This window comes from Nothoprocta perdicaria, unplaced genomic scaffold (genome assembly GCF_003342845.1).
Source record: "Nothoprocta perdicaria isolate Ctin4 unplaced genomic scaffold, notPer1 scaffold_41, whole genome shotgun sequence".
Lineage (NCBI taxonomy): Eukaryota > Metazoa > Chordata > Aves > Tinamiformes > Tinamidae > Nothoprocta > Nothoprocta perdicaria.
The window spans coordinates 3,358,506-3,380,025 of record NW_020455655.1 but is presented as its reverse complement, the minus strand read 5'-3'; the positions used below and the strand labels follow the sequence as shown (position 1 = coordinate 3,380,025).

The 21,520-nt window shown below is 40.3% G+C and overlaps 1 protein-coding gene across 1 annotated transcript in view; it reads left to right on the top strand.

Annotated features, from left to right (window-relative positions):
- FBN1 (fibrillin 1) overlaps positions 1 to 21,520 on the top strand; it is a 137,191-nt gene that overhangs the window by 89,545 nt on the left and 26,126 nt on the right. Inside the window, exons 30-42 of the mRNA XM_026045677.1 lie at positions 1,388 to 1,513; positions 2,329 to 2,454; positions 10,363 to 10,485; positions 11,003 to 11,125; positions 13,265 to 13,390; positions 14,828 to 14,950; positions 15,392 to 15,514; positions 16,377 to 16,541; positions 16,975 to 17,043; positions 17,154 to 17,279; positions 18,520 to 18,642; positions 19,295 to 19,453; positions 20,456 to 20,527. Of these exons, the coding sequence (XP_025901462.1) occupies positions 1,388 to 1,513; positions 2,329 to 2,454; positions 10,363 to 10,485; positions 11,003 to 11,125; positions 13,265 to 13,390; positions 14,828 to 14,950; positions 15,392 to 15,514; positions 16,377 to 16,541; positions 16,975 to 17,043; positions 17,154 to 17,279; positions 18,520 to 18,642; positions 19,295 to 19,453; positions 20,456 to 20,527 (1,584 nt within the window). The remainder of the gene's footprint in view (positions 1 to 1,387; positions 1,514 to 2,328; positions 2,455 to 10,362; positions 10,486 to 11,002; positions 11,126 to 13,264; positions 13,391 to 14,827; positions 14,951 to 15,391; positions 15,515 to 16,376; positions 16,542 to 16,974; positions 17,044 to 17,153; positions 17,280 to 18,519; positions 18,643 to 19,294; positions 19,454 to 20,455; positions 20,528 to 21,520) is intronic.

The window sequence follows — 21,520 nt, the reverse complement described above, 5'->3', positions numbered from 1 at the left end:
CATTTCACATTTTCTTTTTTTTTTCTCTATGTGAACATGTCTTTTATCTTTAACATCACACATGGCTAGAAGCCATTAGGGAATATATTTCTTGATAATTGAACTCGCAACCATTCTGTTCAGCTCAGTAGCAGGTCAGGCTTGAATTGGTGAGGTTATGCATAAAAAATCAGCTCAATTAGGAGAAACAACTGGTTCTTTGTCAGTTAGTTTTCCTTTAGCTGTGAAATCGGTACAGTGGCAAGTTAGTAAATAAAGTTCTTTTATTTCTGTGGTTATTATCCCATTTCTAGAGCTTAATTTTGCATGTTAATTCGAATTCCATTGTAAATTAACATTTTCAGGCTAATGTCCTTGCCAACATTATTTGCTCGTTAACATGAACAGGGATTGGGTAGCCTTCTTGCTTGCAGAAGTTGTGTAGCCACAGAAACACTAGCTGCTAGAAATACAGAAGAATAATGAACATAAGATTTTAACTTAAAGTGAGTTCATTTTCTGCAGCTGCATAATTGCTGCAGTCCACAATAGACAAGTCTGATAATGAGTTACACCCTTTCTCTCTGAGGGTGTTATTGAGTCTTGTCTTTTTTGTAATGTTTTTTTCCCATGGAATCACTAAGCAGAGTTTTTGGTGTTTGTTCCTGATGGTATATGTTGGTGCTGACACAGGAAGATTCTAGGAATTTTATGAAAATTAAGAAACACTAACATAACCCCTGGGACTTTGAAAGGCATGGCTACATTAATATAATAGTGTCTGTTTCTGCAACTCAGTTCCAATTAGTGATGGCCAACTTTGTGAATTGACAAAACATTTTACATGCTAGAGGATATAAGCGTATGGCTGGGCCAGTCAGTAAGCTGAAATGCTACCAAAACATAAAATCTCTTAGTGAAATAAATGTTTGTATTGTAATCATTCCCATCATGAGCTCAACTCCCTGTTTCAAGTTTGTCATAACCTATAAAGCTTATAGAGGTATTCTGCATGGGGTTCTGCATTTTTCTCCTCCGTAAAGTCTGATATTTTCATCACTGAGTTTAACTTCAGAGCTTCTATTGACATTAGCAATAATGAATTGTATCCAAGAATCCCCAAGCTTTGTGGGCATGGGATGTTTACAAAGCTTTTGTAGATTTTTCTGTCACTGACTTTTATACCTACAGTGTTGATTGCTGCATCCATTAGAGTCAGAGAGTAATATCTACCAGTGACTTTACCAGGAGATGGGGAGTCTACCCACTGAGATAMTTTTGCAAAGTACTAATCAGTCATTTGCAGTGATTTCATCTTCATCATGATTACCAGAGTATTATAATGGTTGGTTGCATCTCGTAAAGTTATTGTGTCTAAAGCATGTATTAATTTGACTTTTCCCTGTAGATATTGATGAGTGTGAAGACAATCCTAACATCTGTGATGGAGGCCAGTGCACAAACATCCCAGGAGAATACAGGTGTCTTTGCTATGATGGATTCATGGCATCAGAAGACATGAAGACTTGTGTAGGCAAGTGAAAGCACATCTTTCTTAATCTAACTTAACTCAGAAAAAAAAAAAAAAACTTTAGTTGAGGCACTACTTCCAAGTAGGCAAACAATATTTTAGAAGTATTGCTCTTGCACCTTATCTTGGCCACTAGACAGTAGGAAGAGCCACATTACACTGCCTTTACATATCAAATCCAAATGTAATCTTTCTATTTCACTGTGAAGCCCCACTTCAGTTTGGGATGCAAACAGCATGATCTATAGCATCATTTATTTGGGCCCTCTTCCAGCCAGCTTTTATGCAGCTCAAATCACAGAGGACTTGCAGAAGGGCAATGCTAGTAGGTGACACCATGGAAAATATAAATTGTCAATGCTGATTTAAACCTCTCAATAAGATAAAACCATATGTGAATGCTTTGTGCTGGTAGGACAAAATATGGGAGTGAAGGAGTAGTGCAACTTGAGAAAGAATATTCACATTTAAAGTAAACATCTGGAGTGTGTGAGGGGAAAGGACTGTGCAAAACTAGATAATGTATGCATGCATGTGTGTATGCAGATAGAAATGAATACTCATGTATGTATACATAGAAAGCAAGAATAAATAGACATATTCGTTCGGTAGTACTGATTTGAATTTGAGTCTATATTTTAAGGAAAATTGAAATTCAAGATGTGTTAATGAAGTATAGTATGGCAGTGTTAAATCCTATTCTATGTAGTTTTCTGCTTGCATATACCCATTTTTTGTACCAAAACATCATACCCCAGAGACTCTGCTAGTTACTTCTAAGAATTTTATTAAATAAATGTCAAATTATGTTTTCTTAGATGTTAATGAGTGTGATCTACATCCAAACATCTGTCTGAGCGGAACCTGTGAGAATACAAAGGGCTCTTTTATCTGTCATTGTGATATGGGATATTCAGGCAAGAAAGGCACAACTGGCTGCACAGGTATGTTTTAATATCAAGCTTTTTGTTAAAATTATGTTTCTGCATGCCAATTTCTGTAGCATTCAAAACTTCCTCTCACTGTGCTTTTGACTTTTCTTTTGTGTGTTAAATAATTATTTTCTTAKCAAAAGTTGCTGAATTAGCCTTCTGCTGAACTTCTGTGCTGTGGTGTTCAGGCTGCTGCTGCTCCTATTGAAACAAGTGACAATATGTTGATAGGAAGCAAAGTTTGGCTTATTATCATATTGTTGTTGATCGAAGAGAACAGAACAAGTTTGTTGTAACCTGATAGACTACTGAGGACCACAGAGGGTTTGGACAAGTTAGTGGTACGCTGTGCATGCAGATAACRGGTATCTGTTCCAACTATTGTTTTGGCAAGTACAAATGGCTTGCAGTATGTGCTAAAGTATATTTCCAATTTTTGCGAAGTGGCAACAGTACAACTACCAAACTACATTATGGTGACATATTTCAGCAAAAGCAGAATTTGCATTACTTCATGTATTGACAGTTAACAGAAATAAAATTCAGATATACAGGCTCAGAGGGCATGATATTAATAATCCTAGTGCTGGTGTCTCGAGCCAAGGTGTTGAGAATCTTAGGCTTTGCCTAAAGTATGACTGCAAACATATGTTTAATATAATTTTTAATGTAGACTTAGGGCAAACTGATTTTTGGCAATGTTTTTGAGACAAAATTTAATTCTTAATCTGCCCTTATACTACAGAGTTAGTAATATATTTTTGTAAGTGCCTCAGATATATGAAGGGACATATATCTGTTTTTTTTTAACAGTTCTTGTAGAACAATCTAAGAGCTGAGTTTTACTTTGTGTATTGGACCTTGGACGAATGGCTGTGTGTAGTAATAGCTGSTTTTGACTTCCATGTGAAGTGATCTGAATCCGAGAAAGTCCTAACTGTACCCTGTAGACCAACATTTCAACGTGCCGTGTTTCTGTGTTATCTTATGTAAAGATCTTTAGTTCTCTAGACCTGAAATCCCTTTTGCTGATCAGATACACATGGCACAACTATCCCACTCAGTGTAATAAGTGATAATCAGGAGACAAAGATGGAATGAGAGGTATGGCTTCTGGGAAAATATAAACAAACAGCCACCATTCTGGCAGCATATGACACAGGGTAGTGGCAAATGTCCCAAGCGGTACTGTTTCGTTTACAGAGAGGTCAGAGAGGTGAGGAAGTATCTCCCTCCTTGTTGCCTTATCAAGTCCAACCCAGCCGTGAAGACAGATGATATCTTCCCTGTGCACTCTTCCCACCACCATCGTGACCTTCTCCTTAGCCCAGCTTCTGCTCTTCCTGGCTATATGCAGGAGTCGCAGAGAGGATGACACTCAACAGAGGCCACAGTCACTCCTAAAACCACCAGGACACCTCTTAGTCACAGCGGATGCTGTAGAGGAGGGAACTTTTTGAAAAGGGCTGGTGATTCAAGATAAAAAGATCAAGTTTCAGTTGTGCTGAAAGACCTTAAATGGGGCCACACTCAAATTACCAGAATCGTTTGGATTTAAGCAAGTCTTCAGGAAAGGAAGGGAGTAGAGCATGAGCTTCCTAGCTGGGTTTCATCCTAAAGAGATTGTGGGGATCAAAGTATAAGATGCAGTTTCCACTGTGGCTACAGTTTGCAGATCTAGATTTAAAATCTAGATTTTAAAAAGATCTGACCTGCTGGTGGGGAGCTTTGAATTGTTGCCTCATTTTTGCCCAGCTTTACTGTCACAGCCAAAGTTTCCAGGCCCAGATAATGGAGACCTATTAGAGCATCCTTCAGCTCTGTCCTTTTGAAGGACACCCTTGCACCCTTGATCCTAGGGTGCAATTTCTGTCCTACAGATCAAAAGCATCCGCTGATTTTGGGAACTTTTGATAGAAAAAATATTACAAAAATGTCTACAACGCTTTGAATGGGAGGTTCTCTGTTCCATGAGAACAACTAAATAACGTCCTCTGGGTTCCATTACAGTTTTGTCTAAATATTTCAGCTCCCTTGTCATTACTGATTGTTTCCATTTTAACAAATAAACATGTTTTTTTTCCCCAATCATTTAACAGTATTCAGAATCCACCCACTGACTTACATTCCCATCCCACACAGATGTTAGTTTCCCCCCACCCTGGTTCTTTGTAAGAATGTGGGTAGAGTTTAGTAACAAAAATAAATTTTAAAAATGCTTTTTGCAAAAATATATATTGTAGATGCAGGTTTCCTTGGCAACTTCCTACAAATGGTTTAATTTCCATTCACAGAGCTAACTTCTGCAGGACTGACTTAGGGTAATTCATTTTAGACTTTAGTGTGCAAGCAAATGGTATGTAGCCACTGGAGAAAATATTGCAGTGTTTTCCCCTATCCTAGTTCCAGATTGCCCAGCTTTATGATAAATGTTGTTTCTGCTTTTTCTGTCAATAAAGTATAGATGTATGAGTGCAGAAACAAAATCCTTTATTGGCACTTGCATTTTGTGATTCATCACCACTCTGGAGTATTGCCTGTAAATCTGCAATATTTCACTGTTGACATAGAGCCATAGCTTTACTAGCTCTAATATTTTTGCAGAGGAACAAATTCTGCTCTGACCTCCTCCATGCATCCCTGCCAGTTAGTGCTGTGCGCGCAGCCCTCCTGGTCATTCCTGGTGGATGTGAGGTGAACTTTGGGGCAGAAATTGCTTTGTTTTCATTGTATGAAAAGTAGACGTGTTCCCAAAGTCAGCTGGGCTTCTCCCTGGCACTTCAGGGAGCTGATGCAAGGTGTCCTGCTGTGGCCTGAATCTGGGCTATGGGGTCAAAGACCAAAACGCTGCCCCCGTAATGGTGATTATAGAGAGAGGGATAGCGAGTACTCTTGTGGCTGGAGGCAGAAGGGTTGGAGAGAGAAAGGAGGCTGGTGCAGCAAGAGGATGAACCGGCCCGTGCCATATACACCCAGAGGCAGGTCCGTCACATTTTGAGGTTTGCACGACAAGCCCTGTTTCAAAGCTTGCCTCTCTCCCCTCTGCCTTTGGCTTCTGGCCATTAATAATACGCTGTGCCTCAGTCTGAGGGCACAAGAGAGTTCTGGTATCAGTGAAACAAATATATTTCCCCTTATGAAACTGGGAGCTGGCGCTCTCAGGCCAAATACCAAAAGATAATAACATTAAGATACTGCCCGCCAAAAGGGGGTATTACAGAAGGAGTGTATTGTGAGTAGGCATCTGTCCAGCAATAACACACTGCGCCCCAGGCCGATGCTGTAAGCATGGATGTCAGGCAAAGAACTGATGTTTGCCCCATGTGAAACTCTGAGAGGCACTTCCAGCGCAGGATGGTGAGTCCAAGAGCAATTCCAAAAGAGAAAACAGTTTTACAGGTACAGAGCTCTGAATAAGGGAATCTTTCCACTTTTTCTTTTTTTTTAATTGAATGAGCACTAAGTTGAAGTTCAGTCTTCTCTTCTGTAAAATGTTTCCTCCTCATGCCTCCTTGTACCGCCCCGGAGCGGCTTGAAGGAGGGAACACCGTGGGACTCGYGGCAGGTGACCGGCCCTGGGGGAACCCAACCCGACCCAGCCTCAAAACACCAGCAGCTCCTCTGGCTGACAAAACACACAGATATGCAGAACACTCCAAAAAAGCTTAAAAAAAAACAACAGATGCTGAAGGGATTTGCATCATTCCTGASCTGGAGTATTGGTTTAGAGGCAGAGCCTGAATTAAATTCACACACTGACTGGGCTTCTTACAGGCTATCCAAGCCCCAGTGGAACTTAATAGAAAATAAGTAGTACAGAGAGTACCATGAGTCCTCCCTGGCATGTATGMATGCGTGAATTTTCTTGGGTTATTGTTCACTCTTTCTCTTCAAATGTGGAGGAATGACTTGGATGTTCCCACAGTGTAGGCAAGGCTACTTATCCCCGTGCTGTTCTCTGGCTGCTTTTTAATGATACACCTACAGACTGCGTGGGGGTTCCCTCTGCAGATCCTGGCATTTCTTTCATCCAGCTGCCCTGTGTGCAAGCACAGTGCCACCCTTGCAGGTATATATAAAGTACGTGTCTTTGCTGCACATCCACAGCTCTAAAAATTTGAGCCTCTGTGCTTCATGTGAGAGACACTTTAATAAAGCCAAAGACTTGAGAGAAAAAAATCTTTGTCCAGAGGAGAGAAGGAGCCAACAAACTGTGGTGACTGACAGTTTTTTTCCCATAGCGCTCAGAATTGTTATGATGTCAGATCTGCATATTATTTATCACGCGTATTCTCATCTGTTGGAGGCAGACAACTCCCTTAGTATTAATGGGAGTTGTGCAATTACAGAGCTGAGAACATGTGTGCAGCAGGACTGGGGCACCGCRGGACGAGCTGAGGATGCAGTGTCAGGCTCACACTGGAATGTCTTTATTTTCCTTGGCTTGTCACAGCCTCATGGTCGAGGCAGAAGGGAGAAGGTTGATATAAATCAATGACTCACTCCTTTGCTCTTTAGTGAAAATCCCCCCGAAATCAATGGGAAGAGGCCGTTGTGTGAAACCCTGGTTGGTGTGGYAGTGTCATCCTGCGTGCGCTCTGGGTCGCGATACCGTCACTCAGGCTGCTCCAGCCACTGCTTAGCAGCAGCTAGAGCTGTTTGAAATGAGTGGTACTGTTTGTACTGCCATGCAGACAGCACAGCACAGTCTGGACTCTTGCTCTTATTAAAGATACTTATGTTGAATTAATTTCCCTGCAGAGCTCAGCTTCTCCCTTTTGTTTCTTTCTGTGAAGTCATAATTCAATACTTATGGAAACATAAATCCATATTAAGCTCCAGTTTAAGCAGGCATATATTCCCCTGATTTCACTGCCCTGTTTACACAGGACCGTGTTTGGTCTGAGATCTCTTTTGCCTTGGAAATAATTGCAGTGTAATAAATTTAGGCTTATAACTCAGCTATATGATGAAAGGAGAGAATAGGGATTAAAGCAAAACAAAATCTGAGCTAAGTGCAGATAGCTTTCAAAATAAGTAAAGTCTGGGGTGAGGCTGATGATGGTGTTTCATATGCCTCAATCAGCTTTCATCAGAGTATCTGAAAGCACTTTCCATGCAGCAGTAGAGTAAGCCCTGCAACATCCCTGTAAGCGTAGAAGGTATTAGCAAACACATTTTGCATTCCCTTCTTGATCTCGACCCAGGCAAAAAGCACCGAAATCTATTGATTTCTTTTTTTCCCCCATCTAAAAGCTGCGCAGGATTTCAGGATTTTGTTCAAAGCAAGTGGAAAGGCATTTTGGTGGCTGATATCTGAGAAAGCTGATCCCGTTCTAAATACCCCTGCTCTGACAGAGATTTGGACTCCCAGTTTTCATGCCGCAAAGGAGCCGGGGCTCTCACGGGTAGGCGGCCGCCACGGGGACACACTGGGAGTCCCCGTGAAGGATCCGTGAGGATCCTCCGTCCCCGCGATGCTCCTCACTGGGAGGCATCAGTGGGGGGCACCGCGGGCCGGGCTACGCTTGCCTAGAGCTGAAAGCTGCTGTTAGGATTGCCTGGGAGTTTGGCCCACACATGCCCTCATTGCGCGTAGCTGTTGCATGCAAGTTGCTGTTTGTGTTCACTGGTGGCTAGAAGAATTCTTGGAAAAAAGTATTCGAGCTGATGATGGCTGTTGTGTTGTTGTGTGGGGCTCCAGAGGGTCTAAGGAAGTACGCGGCTGTTGGAATCAAACACGCCGCGAACTTTATATTAGAGGTAGTTCAAGAATTTGTTTTCTGAAAGTATGCAAAGTTGAACATGCAGAGTGTTTGCCTGGGCATTTTATGTCAATGTATACTGTGAGTGACCTCCAGAAATTCCTACTAGCCTTTCTCTTCAGCTCAAGCCAAAATGAGTATTTCTTCTGACCACCTTTAAGATTTTTAACAGATACTAGTTTCCTGTTCAGGGTCATGTTATCTGCTTAAGAGTTTCTGCATATGCTAAAGGCAAATATATACTAAGATTATCTGCTCTTGACTCTTTTTTAAAAAAAAGTGAAAAAGGAAGCATCCATTTGCATGTTTGGGGGATTGGTRGCGCAGCCTGCAATATTAATAGTAGATTCCAGCTGCCAGGTTTAGATTGTATCTAGACTTCAGCATTAAAATTATGGAAATATTCAAGTCTGGACTTCTGATTCAGAGTCATGTCTCGTTTAGAAAGAAAACCAGAAARTTAAGATTGGATGCAATTGCACTGCAGAGGCTTAAAAAAACAAAACAAAAAAAMCACCAGTGTGTTTGAGCAGTAACTGAATTTGAGAATTTAATTTGAGAATGATGGGTGTATTTTATCTGCTTCTCAGAGTYACATGCTGCCTTTGTGAAGGGACAAAATATACTGGGCATATGCATATATGGCCTTTTGCATAAAAAGGGGCTAGCAGATGACCTAGGGTAGGGTCACGAAGGAAACAGCTGAGTTCTTACCTGGACACTTCCCTTCATGACTTCTCTGCCCTGCCCTAATATAACAGCAAAGGCATCTGGGAGGGCTGAGAAAGGTGGTAGAAATAGTAGATGGCTTGATGTGAATTCTAGATAGGTTACACCCTTCATGGAAGCAAAGCCAAAGCACATTTAGAGGGAACTGGGTTGCAGAAGGCACTGTAAATCCACAAGCCGTGTAAGACAATTCCYGCAAGCTTTGTTTTAGTTACCACTAGTAATTTATCAAAACTTTGTCCATTTATATAGGCTTCAAGTGCTTGTGTGAAGCATTAATACAGAAAGGTGGCATTCGGTGGGGGTTTTTTTTATTTATTTTTTTTCCTCATCCAAACATTTTGACATGGTTTGAGAGTCAAAATAAGGTGAAGACTACGAATGTTGAAACAGAATATGCTGGCAAGAGTGCTTATGCTGAAGACCACATTACTTGCAGCCTGTTATCTTCTAGGCTGATGAGTTTTTTTCCACTGTGTTTAGGTTTCCTTAGTTCTTAAATTGCATTCCTGATAAGTTTGGCTTTCATCAGCCATCACATTAAATAAAGTTTTACAACCATCTTGCACCTTCTTTAACATCTCTAGCAAAGCAGAACCAGGCTTTAACTGCCTGGAGATAAATCTAGGAGGAGTTTGCAGGTGGTTGCAAGGATATTCATCATAATCCTTGCTAGTACTGTGGCAGACATGGAGCACAGCGTTCCAGGAGTCCTCAGTGAGCAGAGTCACCTCCAGGATCTCTCAACAAACAGGCCCTGTGGAGCAACCTGAGACCTCGGTGTGGGCTTCAGGATAGGTAAAAAGGAAAGTTGCCTTCTGCCCCTCACACATGGTAAGGTATGTCCAAGTTACAAGCCAGTAAATGGTAGTGGTGTCTCTCTCTTTTAAGGGCGGCACAGGTCCTCACACCAGCTCTTAGTCATCAAATCTGATCCACATCTGACTGCAAAACTGCCCGGAAAACACACAGTCCGGGACGCTGAGCACCTGCCACAGGAATCCTTGTGGGTGCTGGTCCCAAATGCTAGGCCCTCATGCTCTTTCTGAGTGCACCAGTTAACAACAACAACAACAACAACAACAAAAAAAAGAACAAGAAGAAAAACTCTTGAGTGTTTGGTTTCCTCCTTCCATTATAAAAGTTACCGAGGCTTTGGGGTGCAGCAGCAGTCTTGCATTATGTACCTTTCAGAAAAACAAATAGTCCAGGGCCTGTTTGAGGTGTGCTGAATGTGAAATGTTTCCTTGCTTTTCCGCATTGTGATTTTGCTTCTCTTCTGCTTCATTTACAACTGCCTTGTTATAAATAAATGCAGACTTGCTTTCATGTTCATATTGTCTTTTTTTGAGAAACTCCTGTATCAGTTATCTCGATAGGAGAAAGTTTGCTCCGTAAGCTCTTCAACACATCTGTGTTTTTGCAGATATCAATGAGTGTGAAATTGGAGCCCATAACTGCGACAGACATGCCATATGTACAAACACAGCGGGAAGTTTCAAATGTAGCTGTAGCCCTGGATGGATTGGAAATGGCATCAAGTGCACAGGTAAGCAGTATGCACAGTAATATGTATTTATAAAGTCTGATCAAAACTGGGCCCCAGCAGTTTCGAAAAATCAATACTACACTTACCAAGTGAGATGACAAATGGTGGTTCTGCCTGTCGGATCAGTTTAATTATATGTTGGACAACAAATTCTCTACTATGTTGTGAAATCAGCATTAGCTGATGATAAGGTGAGATGGTAGAAATGGACTAGGCTGTGGAAAGGGAATGTATGTACCCGTGGCRGGGGCTCCTGGATCATGGAAGGTGGGAGGAGGTCTCTTGGTACTCCCCATGAAAACCATTTAGTCCCATAGCTTCCACATTCACACTTACCTTGTCAGGGAGCTTTGCTGGCTTGCAAATAAGCTGTGCCTGCATTCCAGGCACATGACCCCATGCATGTTTGGGTTTTATTATGGGAGATTATTTAAAGTAGAGCTTCTGTGTGCTATATGCTGCTTAAAGTTTACATTAATGGTATGGGGTTTTTTAACTAATGTTTTTTGTTTTAAAGATCTGGATGAGTGCTCTAATGGAACACACATGTGTAGCCCACATGCTGACTGCAAGAATACGATGGGCTCTTACCGCTGCCTGTGTAAAGAAGGTTATACTGGGGATGGCTTCACTTGTACAGGTGAGCTTCCTTAAGAGTGCTTGAATACCCAGCGGGCAGATAAACTTACAAGTATTACAAATTTAACACAAATATCAGTGTATTAATATCCACGATTTATATTTCGTGATTTTGTGCTCAGAATTCCCTTTGAGCTGGAATATAAAGTGTGGATCAATTACAGGATTAGAACTGTGTACCTGTAGGTCTAGTACACCCCAATATTGGCTGCTATTTCAGAGAGTGTTTAGTCTCTGCAGCAAGTGCCCAAAGAGGATGCAAAACCTCAATCCTGGGAGTTATTCAGAAGCCAGGTGGACGAGGCTGAGAGCAATCTGATCTGATCTTGAAATTAGCCTTGCTTTGAGAAGGAGCTGGGCCAGTGACTTACAGAGGTCCTTTACAACCTAAGTTAGGCTGGGATTCAATACCTCTCAAAATTTTGAAGCCTTTGGCTCTTAGGAAATTATTCTCTAGTATGTTGTCTTCCAAGTTCTTCTAATTCACCTTTATTGAAAGAAAATATTGTCTATTTTTCCTAGACTAAAACAGTCACTTTTTTTCTGTAGCTAAAATGCAAGTTTTCAATGAGCTTTGAGCTCATTGAAGCTCAATGGAGGCGGAGTGGGTAGCAAACRATAAAACAACACTTTGTGGTGTAATTATGCCAATTGATAAACCAGCTACATTAGTAGCTGTTAGACGGTCTACATTAGTATAATATATTATAGTTAATAGGGCACCTGTATTAAAATTACTTTGTAAAACTGCCTAAAATGCGTGAGTGAGTATGGCTGTCTGCCCTCTTCAGTGCCTCATCCAGAAACACGGTGTCAGGGTGCAGTGCTGACATGTAGAATGATGGTAGTTGCTTCTGAAATATAATCCTAGGAACTGAAAGTGTGATTATAGAAGCTCTCTAGAGAGATGCTTCCACCCACACTTCAGACTCCTGCTCTGAAGAATGGATTAGCTCATGCGGGTTTAGCCATCAGGAACTCTGCAATAACACAAAGAATTTTGGTGTTGCTGTTGAGGCTACACATGGAAGGTGACCTTGTTGGGAGTAAAGCCATGAGATAGGTAGCTGCTGGGCCAGGTTTTCAGCTGGTGCAAATCAGCAGGATTCCATCTGCCAGAGCAATTTTATGGCATCTGGGAATCTGGCTCAGCAGGTTTAAGGCTGAATTTGAGTTATTCCACTTTATAAATGGGCATTGGGACTCAGATTAATTCTCTCTGTGTAATTTACTCCTGAATCAAATTCAGCTGTTTTAGTGGCTTTCACAAGCTGCAAGCCTTTTTGTTCATTTCCCATATGATATTTGCAGGAATCTAGCAACTCTGTCTTTCAAATGAAGCACTTCAGAGTTTCTGCATTTCTTTTGAATTGTTTAGAGTACATATTGCTCCTAAATTCAAGAGGTARCTAGAACTCAAACTTGGGCATGCCTTATATAAGCCTTCTGTCAAAGCATGCAACACTCACCCTGGTAGGTACTAGCTTTGCTTTCCAGTCATGGCCTTTTATGAGCTCTCACTGCCAGCCAGGCTTTGCTGCAACAAGTCAGGTGTTTTTGTGTTATATAAAGTATCAGCTGGAGAATAAAGTCCACGATCTGTCTGGAGGGCAACTTAGTTCAGTAGCCAGGCTATTGTTCTGATCAACTGTTAACCTTCAGTTTAATTTTGATTGAGTTATTTTCACCATGCTGCCACTTTCTGTCAGTATTTTCTCTGCTTGGCATGGAGACTCCTATAAACATGTGTTTGCTCACTGCACAGAAAACCCTTATTTAAATTATTGCCTCTGGGCTTTGCTGTAATAGAAACAATAGCGATAATAAGATTCATGTGCTCTGAATCTAAATTTGACCCCAAATACTACCTTCAATTGATATTAACTGTAGCTGCATTAGCAGTCTGTACTCACTGATTTTCCTTTTGGTTCGAAGTTGTGTTTTCAATGTGCAGAAAATAGTCTACACTATTATGTAAGTTGTGCTGTATACGTAAGCAGCTTGTAGTTTCTTCTGCAAGTGTTCACTGCTAAAGGAGTGATTAAAACCTTGGAGCAGTGTGTAGTTCAGCTGAACCAAGTGTTGATGAGGAAAACATGTTTATTGTAACTAAACTTGTATCTTCTCTTCCTTCTTGCAGACCTCGATGAATGCTCAGAAAATTTGAACCTCTGTGAAAATGGGCAATGCCTCAATGCCCCCGGAGGATATCGCTGTGAATGTGATATGGGATTTTTGCCAAGTGCAGATGGGAAAGCATGTGAAGGTAATTCTTTGTAAGCTTTGAACAACACACAACAAATTCTGCCTTAATGATATTTTACGTTTCAAAATAATTCATTTTTTTACAAGTGTGGTTGTATTGAAAACTCCTTGAAAATTGCCAGTGATACTTTTTCAGTTTTTATGCATCTGGGCACTAGGATTTATTTTGGATCTCTTATAGAAAAGCAGGAAATATTTGGGRGAGTGTCTTACCATCTCTTATTTGTAGGTCAGATTGGCGATCTAAATGGCATTTTCAACTACCATTTTGTCTTGTCCAGTTTGTTGCCAGTTATTCCTTTTATTCATATCACTAACGTAGAAAAAGTCATGACTTTTCTGTACATGGAAATTGGTTTGTATGCAGAAAGACACCTGTTCATCAGTCTGTTATAATAAATGCAAGGACTCCTACTGATGTCTGCAGGCTTTTGGCTCAAAGTCCAAACTTGCTGAAAAAATTCTGTTTAGGTAGCTAATGCAGTAAACCTGCTTTGAGGGTGTCTGTGAAGTTCAAACCCAAAATTTGAAACCCTGTAGAAAGTTTATAAAAAGCACACACAAAACAAAAGGATTCTTTGTTTAGTTTTGAAAGCAATCCTTCATTAAAGCTTGGCTTATACAAAAGCAAATGGTAAAGATGCTGTGGACATGATTAAGGTCATAAATTTGATTGCARCTTTTGAAACCTGCAGCTTTATAGCACTGGTCACTTCAGTCAGTCAAGAAGCACCCATATCAAGTGACATACTATTAATTCATAGGAGTAAGTATTTGATAGAGTTCATAAATACATCACTATAAATAGGCTTTTTGCCCTGGAAAATGTTCTGGTGGGTTTTTTTTAAGAAACTTACAAAGGGAAATAAATTATGAGAGTGGGTTTTTTTGTGTAAACTAAAACATTAAGTTTCATAATGTCAGGAAACGATTTACTTTTAACAGTATAACCTTCAAGCTAACTTTACATAGCTTATCTAGAGCCTAGCTGCTGTTGCTAAAACACTTTCCTTGGTGTCTCAGATGTGCACACTAAATGTAGTATTTTAAGGTCCTTGGTAAACATACACTCTTTTATTGTATTAAATCAGTCGTTCTTTATGGAGCACGTAGAGCAGTCATTATGGATTGAATCAGATATAGTGATTCAGACAAAAAGCCATGAAAGTTAGCTGCCAAACTCAAGATCTTCAGTTACAAAAATCTGAAGATAAGAGTTAAATTCATCTTTCTGCATCAGCTTTTTGCTTTGCTTAAGACCACCTCTCTGCAGATTAGATCCAAGCATAGATCTTGCACACCATTTTTTTCTGGTGCTACATGGCGTGCAGGCTTCCAGATCCAGGTTTGTTAAATCTTTCTGCAGTTCTTATATGTAATTAAAAAGATATGGGAGCCTCATTTTTCTCCACCTGTTTTTTTTTTTTTTCCCCATCAGATATTGATGAGTGTTCACTTCCTAACATCTGTGTCTATGGTACTTGTCGCAACCTGCCTGGTCTTTTCCGATGCGATTGTGAAGTGGGTTACGAGTTGGACCGAAGTGGTGGTAACTGCACAGGTAATGATAATTTTGAACATGGCATTTTTACTTTTCTGTTAATACCGTGATCAAATACCTGGAAATTCTTTAACAAAGCTATAAAAATCAGAGTCATTTTATAGGAAAATTCATACTTCCCCACTGTATAGCAGAKAAGAATCAGCAGGTCTTAGACTCAAATGGAGACTGGTGACCTTCTCTACATTTCTGTCTCCTCTTCTTTGAGAACTTCTGGTATTTCACTGGGTTAGGARAAGGGGAAGTGTAGAGCAGACATAACACGTCTGTCCTATATCTCAGGAAGAAATACCCTGTAGTTTATTTAACTTCTAAAATATGCTTTTTAGAGTTCCCTGATCAACAGTATCTGATACCTAAAGGGTTTGTGTACTATCTCTGATAAATTGATAGTTTGAACTGTTACACTATTTGCTTACAACCTATTGTTTTTTCTTGCAGATGTTAATGAATGTGCAGATCCCACAACCTGCATTAGTGGCACGTGTGTCAATACTGCTGGTAGTTACACCTGTGAGTGCCCTCCTGATTTTGAGCTGAATCCCACCCGAGTTGGATGTGTTGGTAAGGGATCATTCCTTGTGCGATTTACAAGTGAAGTTGCATAAAGGGGCTGCGGTGCTAACTGTTTGGGGACAAAATCACAGGTCATGCACAAGGTCTCCCACCCTATTACCCTTGGCTTAGAAGTTCTAATAGTGCAGTGGGAATGTGTCCAGTGTAATGTAGTGTTTCAGCAGTGCCCAGCTGCCAGGACCAACCCCTTGGGGCTTCTTACAGCTGTCCACAATTTAGAGCAGGCATGACACAATTTTAAATTTCAACAAGCTTAACCCCAAAATCCAGCTGGTCCCAAGGTGGCAGGCAAATGAAGCTGTGGCATAAAGCCACCCACACTCTTGGGGCTCTTGAGTGTCACTTGGCTAGGTACAACTTCCATGACCCATGGAAATGCTCTTGTAAGTGTTAGGCTCAGGTTGCTTGGCACTTCTCTGGATTTTGGCTCTCAACTGTAGATGTAAAAACGCCCTGCAAAATCAAAAGTTAATGAAATTTTTAACATTTAGTATAAGCTTTCATGCATAATACTTGTTAATATCAAGAGGAGAAGAAAGCAACTGGTTTCTGGAACTGAAAGGAAGTGCAAACATGGATAAGAATGTGTATTCAAATGAGATAAGACCTGACTGTACAGTTCTTCATGGTGCTGAGTATGTTCCCTAGTCAGTGAGCAGTCCAAGTAAGCCAAGGGATGGCACTGTCCTGTCTGAGAGGGAAAAGTTTTGTTTTTTTGACTAAGCAAGTTACTTTGCTAGGCAGCTCAATGAGCGATGAAAGCAGTTAGAGGGTATCCCTCATCCTGAGACAACGTGTTGTCGTGTGTTTTATGTTGTATAGTGTTTGACATTGTTTGCAATTTGAACAGATACACGATCTGGCAACTGTTACCTGGATGTTAAAACACGTGGAGATAACGGTGGCACCTTCTGCAGCAATGAGATCGGAGTGGGTGTTTCCAAGGCCTCTTGTTGTTGCTCCCTCGGCAAAGCTTGGGGGGTTCCCTGTGAACATTGCCCAGCTGTGAACTCAAGTAAGTTGTCTTTCCTGGCCTGGACGTGGCAATATGGTCCAGGTGGCTCAAGGGCTTCTGTGATCATTTACTATATACATGCAGGTGACAAATTTCTGAAAAAAACATACAAGTCTTCATTAAAATTTACTGTATTTTTAATAAGATTTTTTTTTATTGAATAAAAATGAGTTTAAAAAAAAAAAAGCAAGATGTCACTCCTGTGACATCCTGTGGCATCAAATTTGCTGTTACACATAACACTTTACCTTGGTATACAGTAGCATTTGTTGATATTACAGAATAATAACTAATGCTGCTGCTCTGTTATCCTGCTACTTTAGATTTAAATTGTCTAAAATAATTTGATTAACTTTCAAAGATGCTCGTTCTGAAAATGTTTCCACAATTTTAGGTTCATAAATGCATTTATTTATTTTATTTATTTTCTCAGCTGAATATAAAGTTCTTTGCCCTGGAGGGGAAGGATTCCGACCAAACCCTATTACAGTTATACTAGAGGGTAATTTTTTTTATTGTTTTGGATTTTTTACATATCTAGAATTATGAAATTCTTCAATGAATGTTGCTTTTTCATAGAGTGAAATAATTTTTGTGGTCATGTTCGAATAGATATTGATGAATGTCAAGAGCTGCCTGGACTTTGCCAAGGAGGAAAATGTATCAATACATTTGGTAGCTTCCAGTGTCAGTGTCCATCAGGGTACTACCTGAATGAAGATACTCGAGTGTGTGATGGTATGTAACATTTATTATCTTTCTGCCCTTTTTCCCTAAAAGTGATGACAGATCACATGCAGTAGAATTTATCTGCCTCTTAAAATAAACAGAAGCAGACCAAGCAGTGTAAAWCTGAAGGGTGGAAGGCAAAAATCTTGCAGTGAAAGATGAAAGATGATTGACTTATAAACATTTTTTTTTTTTGGTTTAGATTGATTAGGTTTTCATTGAAGGCAGAAGATCTGAAAATTCTTGTAGAAGTTAAATATAATTTCATAACCAGCTTTAAAAAATAACTGATCACTAATGGGTAATGAATAAAAAATCAGATAAAAACCAAACTTGCTGCTTGAGTTTGCTGGGCTGGTTGATATTTTGATGACTTTTATCCATTGCTTTTTTTCTTTCCCACTAATCTGATTGTCCAATTGAAAATATTTGTTGTATTAAAAAAAAAAAAAAAGAAAGAAAAAAAGATTGCATCCCTCAGCACAATCAATAGTTTATGTTCAGCACATTGCATACGCTTGTCAGATTGTACTGGATGCAAACTTTAAACTCTGAAATTCTTGCTTTCCTKATATCCAGACTGTCTTCTGGATTCCAGACCACTAATAATGTTAATGATACCTATGGTGTAAAGAGCACAGCAGAAATGCAAAAGATTCAGACCTGAAATTAAGGCAGAAGAAAAAGTGCTTCGTCCATATTGCACTTGCTTAGCTCAACAAATGGTTGCCTGTTTACAAGGAAAACTACCTGTATTTTTTATTCCTAGTAGTATGTCAAAGTTAGTTTAAAATGATAAAGCTAAGGAGATAATTTTGAMCTCTTAAGCTCCTAGATGGATCCTTTTCCTTTTGTTTTAGCATTATTGTTAGTGAGGTAGGACRCTCCACAAGAAACAGCTTTGGTCTTTGTCAAAAACTGGGAATTCAGGACAAGATGCTCAAATACGTTTTTGTGCAATGGGTGCAAAAACCAAGTTGCAGACTCTGAGTCATCTAGACACAACAGAGCTCCCATCTTCCTACCATAGCTGGGCTCTGTACCCACCTGTGCCTTGACCTCCTCTTCTGTGCAGGTTCCAATCTGCCATGGAGCCCCTCAGTTACCCTCTGCGACCCTGGCTACACTTGGAGCCCCTCAGTTACCCTCTGCGAGCCTGTTCCTGCCCTGTGCACTGCTGAGAGTTTCATTCTTGGAAGCACAGTGAGAAAGTGCTCTGGTCACTCACTGCCTTTTTCTTCTCCTCTAGATGTAAATGAGTGCGATACTCCTGGCATCTGTGGACCGGGCACATGTTACAATACTGTTGGGAACTACACCTGCATTTGTCCTCCCGACTACATGCAGGTCAACGGAGGGAACAACTGTATGGGTATGTTGTTTCTTTTTTACTTATTGTTTATCTTTATGCTTCGGGGCAGCACTTTCGCTGGTGCAAATCAAAATTATTCCTCTGAATTCCATTTAATGCAAGAATCAACTATATAAAACATCTGTCGTCTTTCATTAATTTTCTTTCATTAGTTTATCAAATAAGCCGAGGCAGATAACTTTAAACACAGATACTTCAGCACCTCTTCAAAACATCTCCTTTAATGTGGTATTTTCTGTGTCAGCCACTTCAAGTTTCACTCAGCTTTTCAATTAAAAGCTTCTGCATGTGAAACTACCAAAAATTGCCCTGTCCTCACAGAATGAAGTCACAAACTGTGCACAGCTTTTAAGGGGAACCATAAACAAGCTCATGTTTTTACAGTGTTGGGCAAAAGGCCAGTATCAAATCCTTGGAGTGTGATCAGTGTTRGAGTTGTGATTGGACACAACATTTGTGTTGCAAACACTTATTCATATTTTTATGCTGATATTCTAGGGACAAGCTTTTCTGTAGTATTTTACAGTGCTATAGCACCTACTTGAAAGCAATATAAAAAGTACATATTAAAGGAGGTAACTTCTAACCCCTTTTGGTTACATCATCTTTCATAAGAGTTGTTAGTGCATTGGGTTTTTCTTCCTTTTTGCAGATATGAGAAGAAGTCTGTGCTACAGAAATTACTACGCAGACAACCAGACCTGTGATGGAGAGCTGCTCTTTAATATGACCAAGAAAATGTGCTGCTGTTCCTACAACATTGGACGTGCATGGAATAAGCCTTGTGAACAGTGCCCTATCCCTAGCACTGGTAGGTTTTTTGCGTTGCAAAATTACTTGAAAGCCTGGGTGACATGATGGTTACTCCTGGCACATATATCGTTGTTTGAGAGATTCTATGTGCCTTTCTGCTTTTATGTATTTGTATAAAATGAAGGCATTAATTACCCCTTTTTGGCATGAAGGTGATTAATCCAAACCAAAGAAAATGCCTTTGTTTATTTCCTTTTGGAATGGTTTGTGCTTGTACTGCTTGGCCCTGCCTCCTTTGTGACTAAGTTAATATCTCCCTTGAGCAAAGGTTTGTAGATCAAACACTAAGGCATAGTGATGGAGCTTTGCTTGGCATAGCTCCAAAACAGGGTATAAAGTAGCTCTAGAGCAGTGTGCATGGCCTCCTGAATAGAGTTGCCATGTGCTCTCCAGTCCTTGGCCTGAAAGAGTTGTGCTGTAGGACTGCTGATTGCCTCAAAGGGCCTTTCTGGTGCCTATGGAATTACTAAGGTACTTCAGTCTCTTCTGAGAATGATCTGTGGCAGGYTGACAGATATGAGGTGTGGGTATTTCTGGACTAATTGTATGGACATACAGGACTCCTCTGCACTGGATTATGCTTTGCAGAGGTCAGTCTAGTACAGCACACTCAAGTTCAAGGTGGCTCRAGAACAAACTTCTTAAATTATTTGGATGATTTCCTTCTCCAAGGTGGCTCAAGTTTTTAAAAGTCGTATTTGGACTTGCAGAAGAACTTGTGCTGCACAGAGATAAGCATAGGAATAGCAAAAACAGCATATGAGCCCAAGCCCTCTACATCTTTTTATCTGCTGACTTTTGCAGCCTTTGAATGAGGTCATGAGGCTGTGAATCTATAGGAAGCAGATCCCATAGGAAGCCTTTGGAAGGGCCTGCCTGCTTCAGCATGCTCTGTAGGTGCTGAAAGAGTAGAAACAGAATTTTCTTGGGCAGAGAATGTAATGAAATTTTATTTATTTATTATAAATACTAAAACTGCTACTTTACTTTTCTTCTGCAGATGAATTCTCCACGCTTTGTGGAAGTCAGAGACCTGGCTTTTTCATTGACATTTATACAGGACTACCAGTTGGTGAGTTGTGATTTCTGTTGTGAACTAAAGTTTATGCTGCCTCTGGTAGAGGCAAAGGGGGAGGGATTGTCTTTCCAGTTACTTTTTCTAGGGCAAGAATAACAACTAAAGGACACAATGAGCTCAGCCTTCTGTTTAAATTTGAGCCTGCAAACTTTCTGCCTAGCTCCTCCTAGCTGGCAGCAGTGATCATTGCTGCTTGTGATCAAGGCAACATAAAGCTGTAAAGAAACTGTAATCATGCATATTTGAGCAGGTCATGGATAGCACGGATAAGAGGTCTGGGAGAAAGGCCAAGCGGCATTTGCTCTGAGAGGATATAGGAGTCTTTCCTTCAGATTAAAGCAGAGAATTATTCTGACATTTCACACCAATCCCCCTGTGTATTGGTTTGACAGAAAAATCCTTTTTGCTGTTCAGTTGGAATATTTCTCACATATGTTTTTGTGTGTAACATTTGAATCGTGAGTAACAAATTGCAAAACAAAAAGAGGGAGAGAATGAGGAATTCAAAGGCAAGAATGTGAATAAACCCCTTCTGGGACTCCCTTTTGTTTTTATTCACACAACAATGCAAATAAGATGCAGATAGTGTACCCTGTAAAAAGCTCAGAGACAGCATGTAGCAGTAATCAGGTGCTTCAGAATTAAGCTGTTACTGTGACACAGCATTCAGCTAACTAGATGCAAATTCTTCTAAAGAAGTGCAGAACATAGTCTTAAAGAAGTTAGAGAAATATGCTTTCTTTTTCTGTTTGCCAGTTCATTTTGCAGGAGCAAAGTTTCAAAATCTACCTCATAGCATTTACTACCCAAAGTCTTTGCCAACTTACTGTAGCAAATTGGACTATTCATCAACAGAAGGTCAAAGCACTGAACTGTTTGCCCTAATGTCTGCTCAGTCCCAGTCTCACGAAGCTGTCTTTAGCTATATAAAGCTCGTCAGGGTATAGTACAGCACGGAGATCTTGGGTCATGCCAACATGCATAAAT